The sequence below is a fragment of the Thalassophryne amazonica genome, chromosome 4, assembly GCF_902500255.1.
Source record: "Thalassophryne amazonica chromosome 4, fThaAma1.1, whole genome shotgun sequence".
Classification (NCBI taxonomy): Eukaryota; Metazoa; Chordata; class Actinopteri; order Batrachoidiformes; family Batrachoididae; genus Thalassophryne; species Thalassophryne amazonica.
In genome coordinates this window covers 2947649-2960291 of record NC_047106.1, presented here as the reverse complement: position 1 = coordinate 2960291, position 12643 = coordinate 2947649, and the positions used below count along the sequence as shown (strand labels likewise).

The 12643-nt window shown below is 40.8% G+C and overlaps 1 protein-coding gene across 1 annotated transcript in view; it reads right to left on the bottom strand.

Moving 5' to 3' along the window:
- Positions 1–12643, bottom strand: part of brip1 (BRCA1 interacting protein C-terminal helicase 1) — a 148360-nt gene that overhangs the window by 16348 nt on the left and 119369 nt on the right. Inside the window, 2 exon segments of the mRNA XM_034168974.1 lie at positions 7523–7644; positions 8414–8573. Of these exon segments, the coding sequence (XP_034024865.1) occupies positions 7523–7644; positions 8414–8573 (282 nt within the window).

The following is a 12643-nucleotide window of genomic DNA, read 5'->3' as shown; positions in this document are numbered from 1 at the left end:
GTAAATGTGGCGGAAAAAACGAACACAAGAAACCCAGATTAAAGCTTGTTAGCATTTTGTCCACCATCAAAAACTGACAACTCTGAGGAAGATCTAAAATCATTCACAGACTAAGTCCTTGGCTTGTCCAAATTGTCCAAACATTGAGGTCCACACAAGTGTATTTTAGTTCATTTTGTCTTACAATATAAAGCGCCTTGGGGCAACTGTTTGTTGTGATTTGGCGCTATATAAATAAAACTGATTTGATTCATTGTCTTCCAGAATTCCTGGAAAATGGACAGACCAAACGTGGTTGAGACAATCCAGTCCCAAAAAACAGCAACAACAGGGGGAAAAAAAAAAAATCTTCACAGTTGAAAAATTAAAATTCATTCATTTAATTTCAAGAATTTCCAAATAAAACATTTATGAAGAGGAAGATGTCAAGATACCTGGCTGTGTATTGGGTCCACAGAAATTATCAATAAAATTTATTTATATAGCACCAAGGGATACACCAGCGTCTTCGCTGAAGAGGCAACAGACCGCGCTGCCGGGTATGACCCTGTGCAATGTGTGGTCTCTGAGGAATAAGATGGAGGAGCTTCGTACCAACGCCAGAGTAAGCTTTGAGTACCGGGAGTCGAGCCTGCTTGTGATCCCAAAGACATGGTTACATACGGACATTCCAGACTCTCTTATTGGTGTGGAGGGTTTCTCTGTCATTTGAGCGGACCGGAGCTCATCCTCAGGTCAGAGCTGTGGATGAGTCATCTGTGTGTTCATCAATGAAGGCTGGTGCAGGAATTACGCCGTCAGGCAGACTGTGGGTAACAAAGATGTGGAACTTCTGTGCCTCTCCATGAGACTCTTTTACCTTCCAAGGGAGTTTGGTAATATTTTAATTTTTGCTGTTTATGTACCCCCAAGTGGAAACACGGCCCAAGCTGCAGCTCAAATTGCAGACTTTGTTCACCTTCAATTGCAACGTACGCCTGGTGCTCCTGTTTTTATACTTGGTGATTTTAATAGCTCTAAACTGGAACTGTCCCTCCCTGGATTTGATCAATATGTTGACTGTACCACCCGGGATGATAAGATTTTAGATAAATGTTATGGTGACATTAAGAACGCCAACAGGACCAGAGCAAAGCCTCCTCTGTCTAATTCAGATCACAACACAGTACACCTGATCCCAACTTACAAGACTGTGCTTAAGAGCAGTGAGCCACAGATCAAGACTGTGTCTGTTTGGTCAAGTGATAACATAGAGGTTTTAAAGGGTCTTTCCTCTCCACAGATTGGGACATTTTTCATACACTGGACATTGATGAGGCGACAGATACTATAACAGACTACATACAGCTTTGTACTGACTGTGTGGTTACCAGAAAGGATATTATTATGTATTCAAACAACAAGCCTTACGTACCCAAAGAAGTTAAAGACTGTATCAACCGCAAAAAAAAAAAAAAGGCTTTTAAGAATCAGACTGGATGGGGTTAAAAACAAAAAAAACTGAACTGGATGCTAAGGCATGGAAGGAAGAGGCACAAGGACAGCATCGAGCAGAATTTTGCCTCAGTGGACTATAAAAAAACTTTGGGATTTGATGAAAGTGGCAGCTAACATGACAATAAAAAGGAAAAGCTTTGTAACATGATGATGATCAGAAAAAAGCGAATGAGCTCAATGACTTTTATCTGAGATTTGAGACTCAGGATTTTTTTTGTACTGTGCTAATATTTTAAATTCCATTTCACCTACTTCCATGTCACCTTCAGTGACACAACACCTACAACAATTAACACATTTAATGTGAATCTGTAAAAGTCTGTCTGGCTCTACACTATGTTCAGGACGTCTCACAGCACAAAGACACGTGTGGCTCTGAGTACAGCCCGAATGATATATTGGCCGATATAAGCCCTTTTCAAAGTACTCACTATCGGCCGAAATTTTGCCGATAGAACACCGATAATTTCTCATAAATGGAACAGTTACTGAAATAATGTTTGTGTCGGCAATGTAAAATGTCCTTGCACCGTTTGTCTAGTAGATGGAGCTCTGACTCCATTCAACTGAGAGCTGCTTACACCCTGCTTAAATGTGTTCATCACCGGCCCCCGTAGTTCGCTGTCACACTGCACTGATCGGTTGACAAAAGCATACAAGTCAGTTTATAAGGATGTTGTTTGTAATAACTTTGCAATTACATTCACCCCACATTTCTCCCGTTTCAGTTCAACTCAGTTTGATTAACTCAGTTTATGTAGTAATGTGTCAAATGTGCTTCATTGCGTCGGTCACGCTTTTTATTAAGCCCACGTTGTGTAGACCTTATTTCTAGCATGAAAACCTTTTATTTACTGCTAAGAGGTTGAAATATTCAGATTCACTGGTCGTCCAGAAGGGTTCTGGGAATTACTGCCATTTGCCATAACCCTCTGGGGCTGACGCCGTCGTATACGACGACTGGGACCAAGCTTTACTAAATTGTAAATAACTTTTTAATGATATGAGATAGAAACGTTAACTCCATGGACTTTCGATCCACTACAGCCATCTTGGTACACCTCATAGAAGATGTGTGATGACGTGCGCAATGTGAGTGTCCAATTGGAACTGGTTCTCCGTCACATGGTTTTCCAAAATCCAATCGTAGGGCAGATTTACCTCACATGATATGGCAAAGATCGTTTTCAGGAGTGATATCTTACTAATTGGCACGTTTGAATAGTCCCCTAACTGCTCCAATTGCATTTTTGCATTTTTTGATCTTGAAAATTCTTCTCTGTTATAAAGTTAATTAATATGAGGACAAAGCTTCAGCTTTTAGCTCATACCTTTTTTGTTCAGGGTCCAAAAAAGAACATTTTATTCATTCCAAAAAAAAAAAAAAATAAATAAATAAATAAATAAATAAATAATAATAATATCGGCTGATTTATCGGCTATCAGCAAATCAGCCGATTTATCGATTATTGGCATTTTTTTCATTCAAATATTGTTATCGGCATCGGCCTCAAAAAAATCCATATCGGTCAGGCTCTAGCTCTGAGATTTCGGTTTCACAAGTACAACAGGTTCTGGTGTGACCTTAATAAACAAAAGACCAAAGTCAGCGGTCACCATGTGGTCCTACAGCAGGAAGAGTTCTGACTGATGTGCCAGGAGACCTGAGGCCTCTGAAGAGACGAAGCAGCAATCACACAGAGCTGTTGATGTGAGTTCAGAACCTGCAGAGCATCTTCATGCTCCATCAGATCTGCATGGACTCTAACATGTAGTGGCACCCCCTCAGTGCCTTTGTTATAACACGCATCATTACCTCACAGGCTCCATATGGAACGCTCACAAAAACATCACTTCCGTCACACTCTACATTTAAGAAGAGAAGCACGCGGTTCTGTTTCTCTACGTTTTGTGCTTCTCTTCTGTGGTGATCCAGTTGCTTCCTGGGACATCCTAAGAACTCAAAGTTTCCTCAAAAAGTCAGTGGGCATCATATCCAGCTTATACACGGGTACTGTGGGTATGGAGCGGAGGCAGAGACTGAATTCTGGTGCTCCTCAGGGATGTGTTCTGGCTCCTACAGTGTTCAGGACTCCCATGGACTGGGTGTTGGGTTGAATATTGGAACCCAGTAACTTGAGGAAATGTTTACTGACCTGGAGTTCATCTTTGTGGAATCCACAGATACTCCAATTGCGCTGGGTAAGAGCAGCATTTTGCACAAGTTGGAGGCGTCCAAGAGCAAACTGGTTAACACCAGCATGAAGTGCATCACAGTCATCAAGTCTGGAGCTTTTTCACTCGACCTGATCTTCAGGTCGACTGAAAAAAGACTTTAACCAGAAGACAGAGTTTATCTGTTGATCAAACCTCAAACAGCCGTCAAATATCACAAACAAATTCTTGACAGCTGATTTTAAATAATTTGCCAGAACACCAAAGTTTGACAGTACAACATTCTGCATGTTGGAACGTCCAAACGCAGTGGTCTCTGTTTTAACATCATTCAGGTAAAAGACATTTTGAGACAGACATTGATTTACAAAATAAATACAATTAAAGATGACAAAGAATCGCTCCCATTAGTCCTCATAGGCAGACAGATTAGCAGATCATCTACATAACAATGAAAGGACAGGTTGTGCTCGGCTATAACTGACCCCAACGGCAAGCATGTATAATGAAAATAGAACAGAGCCAAGAGTAAAACCCTGTGGCACTCCACAACACAGAGGAGCAATTGATGAGGAGAGGTCACCAATCATAATGGAGAAACTCAGCCAAAAATGATTTAAACCACTTAAGTACATGAGCATGAATGAACAAGGTGTTCCAACCAGGAAAAGAGTACCAGGTGATGCTATAATACTAGAGCGATGTGACGCCCTGTCACACCTGGGCGTGGTCGATCCATGGTTAACTTTGGAAGAAATGGATGGACAGCAGGACTGCCTGGACACACAAATTTGCACCCTGCATGGCCTGACATGACCCACACAGTGAGATTTTTGCTTTATTTAATCAGCAAAACTCTTTAGTTTTGAAATCACATTCATTCATTAATTGTTTTTTCTATTTTTGTGCATAAATAAACAAGAGCAGTCAGAGATTTCTGACGTCCTCCAAGGGCTGACGAGGACGCAAAATAAAAAAAGTGATTCACATCGTGACCTGGACCTTACCTGGATCCGGATTCCACAACACAATGCAATAACTGCATACTGATCCAGAACGGTCCGACTGATCAAGATGCTGCAATGCGATATTTAATTCACAAGCTGAAACAAAAGAGTGTCTTCCTGTTCTTGGTTTTACATCGTGATGTCGTATGTTTTTGCTGCAGAACCTGCATATTGATCCAGATTACTCCCAACAAATCCTGAGCCAGAATCCAGATCACCTCCAAAATTTAATGGAGTCTTCCATGCCCTAATATCTGAATGTGTGAAGTAGTTTTTGTTTTTTTTTACATAATCCTTCAAAACCTACATAAAGTAAAATCTTGATCCAGAATCTGGATCCGTATCACCTCCAGAATTTAGTAGGTTCTTCTACGCCCAAATATCTATCTGTGGTAGAAACTTTGTCAGAATCCATGCATTAGTTTTGAGGTATTCCTGCTAACAGACAGACAAATAAATAAACACCGATGATTTTATTACGTCCTTGGCAGGAGTAATAAAAATACATTACAGCTCCAAATCAGATATAGTTGAGACAGTATGGAAACGAAAATTAATTTTTAAAATGCAGTGATTTTTACTCTGGCTTTTATTTCATTGGAGACAGTTTGCGTTACATTATCCTTCAGTCTGTGATCACGAGGTGAAAATGTGAGACTTAAAATCCACTGTTACGTCTCATCAGAGATCTTTCCAAACAAATTTACAAATACAGACCAGAGACTAAATCCGACACACACCAGGAAAACAAAAATAACCGTCCTTCTTCTTCTTTCAAGTTTAAGGATTTTAAGGTTCTGCTATCTAATATAAGAAGGTACATTACCACCACCAACTGTTTAGGAGCGGAACATTAATGGATTCTGACGTATGCTATCAAAAATAACTCGTAAAAATAACATAAGTGAAAACCTGGATTCCGGGAATTTCCAGAAAACTTGAAATATTTTGGATTCTGGGAATTTCCAGAAAACTTGAAATATTTTGGTTTCACACAGTCTAAAATGAAAAAAGCTGGATGTTGGAATCACTGTGGGTTTTTGTTTTTATGTTGCCAAAATGAAGTTTTCCAAGATCTGTTAGTCAGTATGTATGTTTGTTTATTTGCAATGTTTTTCACCTTTAAGTTGCTGTGCAGCACACAGTTTACATCACAGACTCTTGCAACTTCACATATAGCAGCCCTAGTAAGGTAGCTTTTAGCACACAAAAGGATCAAGCTCAAGGTCAAAGGTCAAGGCAGGTGTGATTTGTTCACCTTCCGGCAAGATACCGGTCACTCTCAGGGTGACAGTTTGGATTTTTTGTTTAACTGTGTTGTCCAAACGTGATCTGACTTTGGAGTTGTAACTATCAGAAGCTGATTAGGGACAGAAATATCAAAGTGGACTGACTTCAGTCTCTTAGTGTGGCAATAAACAACCATCTAATGTGAATATAAATTCAAATATTTCTGTGGGTAATCTCAAAAAAATCTTACTGGTGACTTTGAATTTATAATTTGATTTATTTTATCCACATTGTCAGCTTTGTACATGAAATCTCTTCATCCTGAGGGCGGCACAGTGACTTAGTGCTTAGCACCGATGCCTCACAGCAAGAAGGGGCATGGGATCGCTTCCCACCCTTCCTGTGTGGAGTTTGTATGTTCTCTCCGTGTCTGTGTGGGTTTCCTTCGGTTTTCTCCTACAATCAAAAACATGCTCATTTAGGCTCTGCTCCTTTCTCTGCCCCTGAGCAAGGCAGCATCTCTACATCTGGAGTTGGTCCCTGGGCGTCGGACTGTGGCTGCACACTGCCCCTAGTGGTTGGATTGTGTCTAACTGTAATTACGATGGTTAAATGCAGAGGACACATTTCGTTGTATGTATAGATGTCCAATGACAAACAAAGAAATCATTATTATCATATTATAAAATGCTCTGAATTGAATTAGGGTTAATAAATACTGTTTTGAGATAAAGACAGTTTCTTTTGAAATCACACACATCGCTCAGTGGGCTTTCTACAGCCCTAAACCCAACCGTCTGACCTGAAGTGTCTTCTTTGAACATAACCAGGCTATAATCTGGTTCTGATCACAAAAATCGGTCTTCATTAAACTGGGTCAAAGTAAACAAAAAAAATACAAAATAAAGGCGCTGAGCACTGACAGAGGTGAAAGTGACAGCTGCGGCTCAGGTGAAAGGTTTCGGATGCTTCAATCAGCCACACTGACAGAAGCGGTTAGTCAAAGCGTCACCGTGCTCTGACAGCAGGGCGGCGCCGAGCAGCTGGGAAAACAGACTTAAAGGTCAAAGCGAAGGCAGCAACATCGCTGTGAGACGCCTTCATACATCACCAACACATCAACACTGTGTTTATGTGTGAAAATGTTAGATTTTTTTGTCAAGTGTACAGTACAGCATTTTAACAATTACTACAAACAACATTCCACACATTTTTAAAAGTCATGTTAGACTGAAGATGAGACTAAACATGAACAAATGTGATCAAAGAACAGTTTATGGGTGAATGAATAAAATGTGCTGGTGGCTGAAGTCCTTGAACTCAGCCTCTGACCTCCGTTACGTCCCTGACACACAAACTGAGGCGCAGACTGGAGACTCGCTCCAACACTAAAGCAAATGTCCCAAACTGTCACAGCGTGTCCCACAAAACAACGTGAAGCCACTGTTAGCCGCGTAGCCTAACTTTTGCCCCGTCTGATAAGTTAAACCCTTTCCCTGTGGTCGCTGCAGCCGAACCTGTTTTAGAACCAACAACCATCTCTACTTTAACTACATGAGCACCATGTTCATCTCATGTATGTGTGTGTGTTGTGTGTGTGTGTGTGCACGTACCTGAAGGTCTTTGAAGTTTGGGTAAGGAATGCCAATGGTGACCACTGCCCGGGCGTTATCGTCGGCGAAGTCCAGTCCTTCACTGACTTTACCGCGACAAACAGCAATCAGTAGAGCGCCATCTGAACGCCACAAATCGAGAATCACACAGGAAACTGTTGTGCCCCAGGACGCACATACAGGTGAGATTTCTACACTCACCAATAACTCTCATTTTCCTCCAAAGCCACATTAAGATAAGATAAACTTTATTGATCCCACAACGGGGAAAATCACTTGTTGCAGCAGCACAAAGTCGCACAGTAGTAAAGAAAAAAGAAGAAGACAAAATATTTACATTCAAGAAAGGTGTATAAAGTATATATAAGTTGTATAAAGTTTAATGCCATGTTTGCTGGTAAATGCAAAAATAATGGTTTGAAAGGGATTTAATAAAAACTGACTATAAGTGGGTATGTATGTAGATAAAATAAAATTATTGCACAGATGTGCATGTGAGAAAGCACAAAATAGAGTTTTGGTAGACAAGGTGTATAGTGTAAAATCAGGTGGTTATGGTGCTAAAAACATTTCGAGGTATTATACAGTCTAAAATGACGTGGGGAGGCTGTTTTTTCTGTTTTGCACAGAGGGTGCAGCAGTCTGTTACTGAAGGAGCTGCTGAAGGCTCCCACAGTCTTAAAAAAACAGTCCTGAGATTTAAATCACGTTATCTTAGTTTAATATCACACACACACACACACATATATATATCAGTCACAGGGACGTGCCGGTGACTTTTCAGGTGACACCTTCACATACGTACTTACATGCGTGAAGGCAAAATACTGGAGAGACACGTCTCAGGTGGACATTTCAAAATGTGAGCAGGAAAAACTCATTTCCTCTCACCTCTTTCCCCACAGTGTGTGACGGCATCATAGTACATTTGAAGCAGCTCATCAAAATCGCCCTTTGCACCACCATGCGGCTCCGTGATCACAGTTTTGTGTTGTTCCAGCTGCTCCCAGAGGCCGGTGCTGGTCCATCGACCTCTCAACTTCTCCAGCATCTGATGAAACCACAGCGAGCACACAGGACTCTTACAAATGAATGAATGAATGAATGAATGAATGAACAGAGCCTTTATTGTCATTGTACATATACATACATACAATGAAATTTGTCCTCTGCATTTAACTCATCCTAGTTACAGTTAGACACAATCCAACAACTAGGAGCAGTACTCCCACTGGAAACTGGATACCTTTTTATTAAAGCTTATTAAATACAACCCTAAAATAATTTCATGACCCTAACACATCATAAAAAGTAAAAGACCTTTCACAATGTTTATCTCATCTCTTCTGCATCTTACCTGTGATGTCAGTGTACAGTGGTAGTGGAATTGAAGTTTATGTGCTCTTATTTTGAAAGGCTCTTGTCTAAGAAAACAGTAAGTGTTCCAGGACAATGGCTACCTTTGTGAAGGTTAAGATGGAATTCTGCTGCCTACAAGAGAAAGCAGCTCCATGTCAACTAAACGTGTACTCTCAAGCTACAAGCAATGACAGGACAAAACAACCATCTGGAAAGTTGTCTGAATGATGGCCGCTCAGAGTTGTGAGGATGTACACAACTTTCCAGCGTACTTACCAGACATCCACTGACAAGGAGCACATTTAATGAATGAGAAAAACTTTGCAATGCACCATGGGAGTTTGTGGTTTTAAGAGTTGTTACATTAACAATGTTGTTCGTGTTTTTGATTTATTGTTTTTGTAGTTCAGTTGGTTTAGTCAGGTAAGTGTCATGTTGCCATTACCATGAGTGAAAACTGGAGGTCATTTCATGTCTTCCACCACGTCTCTGTTTGTGGGCGTGTCAAATTAAAAGCACCTGCTTGCGGCAGAATGTGGAAAAGACAAAAGTGCGTGTGTGTGCGCGTTTGCAACTTTGATCAGACAAACTGGGAAGAGCTGACATTTGCCATTTGGTATGTGTATGTATTTTGGGTCAAGAATGAACACTGCCAAAATGAAACATTGATAGGGCTAATATTTTTGAAGAATTTATAAATATTAGCTAACAACACTGAACAAAGGATGTTGATAACTACATTCTGGACTCACATGCCATTCCAGCAGGGGGCAGTAAATCATCCTTATATTAAAAGCGTGAGTGATTTATTTTAGTAAGTTCAATGCAAGTACATAACATAATTGTAAATACATTAAAATACATGGATGACACATTTCCATTGTGCTCCATTTATATGTTCCAAAATCAAATAACAAAATAGAAGTAAAAATAAAATAATAATAATAGTGTGTATATGATAACAGGAACGTAAACAATTTATAAATACATTAAAACACTAACATTAAAAAAATTACATAATTAACAGGAAATAAAAGGGTTGAGTTCCTCTTCTAAAAACTCTTGAGGTCTAATTCATAGAAACTTTATTAGCACCCTTGAAAAATGTCAGCGACCTATTTTATAAACACAACCCAATCTAGAGCCCGTGGATCCCCACGGACAACAAGCTAGTATTTTTTATTTGCGATGAAATCACGACATTTTACTGAAGCGTTCGTGTCCGGCCCATCCACTCTTCAGGCAGAATTTTACACTCAATGCTCTGGGGCCCTCCAGTGAACAAATACAGTATATACATATAGTGAGGAAAATAAGTATTTGAACACCCTGCGGTTTTGCAAGTTCTCCCACTTAGAAATCATGGAGGGGTCTGAAATTTTCATCTTAGGTGCGTGTCCACTGTGAGAGACATAATCTAAAAAAACAAAAAAAATCCAGAAATCACAATGTATGATTTTTTTAATAATTTATTTGTATGTTACTGCTGCAAATAAGTATTTGAATACCTACCAACCAGCAAGAATTCTGTCTCACACAGACCTGTTAATTTTTCTTTAAGAAGTCCTCTTATTCTGCACTCTTTACCTGTATTAATTGCACCTGTTTTAACTTGTTACCTGTATAAAAGACACCTGTTCACACACTCAATCAATCACACTCCAACCTGTCCACCATAGCCAAGACCAAAGAGCTGTCTAAGGACACCAGGGACAAAACTGTAGACCTGCAGAAGGCTGGTATGGACTACAGGACAACAGGCAAGCAGCTTGGTAGAAGACAACAACTGTTATGATTATTTATTAGAAAGAGGAAGAAACACAAGATGACTGTCAATGTCCCTCAGTCTGGGATTCCATGCAAGATCTCACTTTGTGGGGTAAGGATGATTCTGAGAAAGCTCAGAACTACACAGGAGGACCTGGTCAATGACCTGAAGAGAGCTGGGACCACAGTCACAAAGATTACATTAGTAACACATGATGCTGTCATGGTTTAAAATCCTGCAGGGCAGCAAGGTCCCCCTGCTCAAGCCAGCACATGTCCAGGCCCGTTTGAAGTTCACCAGTGACCATCTGGATGATCCAGAGGAGGCATGGAAGAAGGTCATGTGGTCAGATGAGACCAGAATAGAGCTTTTTGGAATCAACTCCACTTACCATGTTTAGAAGATGAGAACAACCCCAAGAAAACCATCCCAACCATGAAGCATGGGGGTGGAAACATCATACTCTGGGGGTACTCTTCTGCAAAGGGGACAGGACGACTGCACCGTATTGAAGGGAGGATGGATGGGGTCATGTATTGCGAGACTTTGGCAAATAACCTCCTTCCCTCAGTAAGAGCATTGAAGATGGGTCATGGCTGGGTCTTCCAGCATGACAATGACCCCAAACACACAGCCAGGGCAACTAAGGAGGGGCTCCGTAAGAAGCATTTCAAGGTCCTGGAGTGGCCTGGCCAGTCTGCAGACCTGAACTCAATAGAAAATCTTTGGAGGGAGCTGAAACTCCAAACCTGAAAGATCTAGAGAAGATCTGTGTGGAGGAGTGGACCAAAATCCCTGCTGCAGTGTGTGAAAACCTGGTGAAAAACTACAGGAAACGTTTGACCTCTGTAATGGCAGACAAAGGCTACTGTACCAAATATTAACATAGATTTTCACAGGTGTTCAAATACTTATTTGCAGCAGTAACATACAAATAAATTATTAAAAAAATCATACATTGTGATTTCTGGATTTTTTTTTTTTTAGATTATGTCTCTCACAGTGGACATGCACCTAAGATGAAAATTTCAGACCCCTCCATGATTTCTAAGTGGGAGAACTTGCAAAACCGCAGGGTGTTCAAATACTTATTTTCCTCACTGTATATACATACATATAAAAATGAAAATGCGTGTGTGTGTGTGATGTTTATACAAATCTACAGCTCTGTTTTGATGTACACTCAACAAAAATATAAACGCAACACTTTTGGTTTTGCTCCCATTTTGTATGAGATGAACTCAAAGATCTAAAACTTTTTCCACATACACAATATCACCATTTCCCTCAAATATTGTTCACAAACCAGTCGAAATCTGTGATAGTGAGCACTTCTCCTTTGCTGAGATAATCCATCCCACCTTACAGGTGTGCCATATCAAGATGCTGATTAGACACCATGATTAGTGCACAGGTGTGCCTTAGACTGTCCACAATAAAAGGCCACTCTGAAAGGTGCAGTTTTATCACACAGCACAATGCCACAGATGTCGCAAGATTTGAGGGAGCGTGCAATTGACATGCTGACAGCAGGAATGTCAACCAGAGCTGTTGCTCGTGTATTGAATGTTCATTTCTCTACCATAAGCCGTCTCCAAAGGCGTTTCAGAGAATTTGGCAGTACATCCAACCAGCCTCACAACTGCAGACCACGTGTAACCACACCAGCCCAGGACCTCCACATCCAGCATGTTCACCTCCAAGATCATCTGAGACCAGCCACTCGGACAGCTGCTGGAACAATCGGTTTGCATAACCAAAGAATTTCTGCACAAACTGTCAGAAACCGTCTCAGGGAAGCTCATCTGCATGCTCGTCGTCCTCATCGGGGTCTCGACCTGACTCCAGTTCGTCATCGTAACCGACTTGAGTGGGCAAATGCTCACATTCGCTGGCATTTGGCACGTTGGAGAGGTGTTCTCTTCATGGATGAATCCCGGTTCACACTGTCCAGGGCAGATGGCAGACAGCGTGTGTGGCGTCGTGTGGGTGAG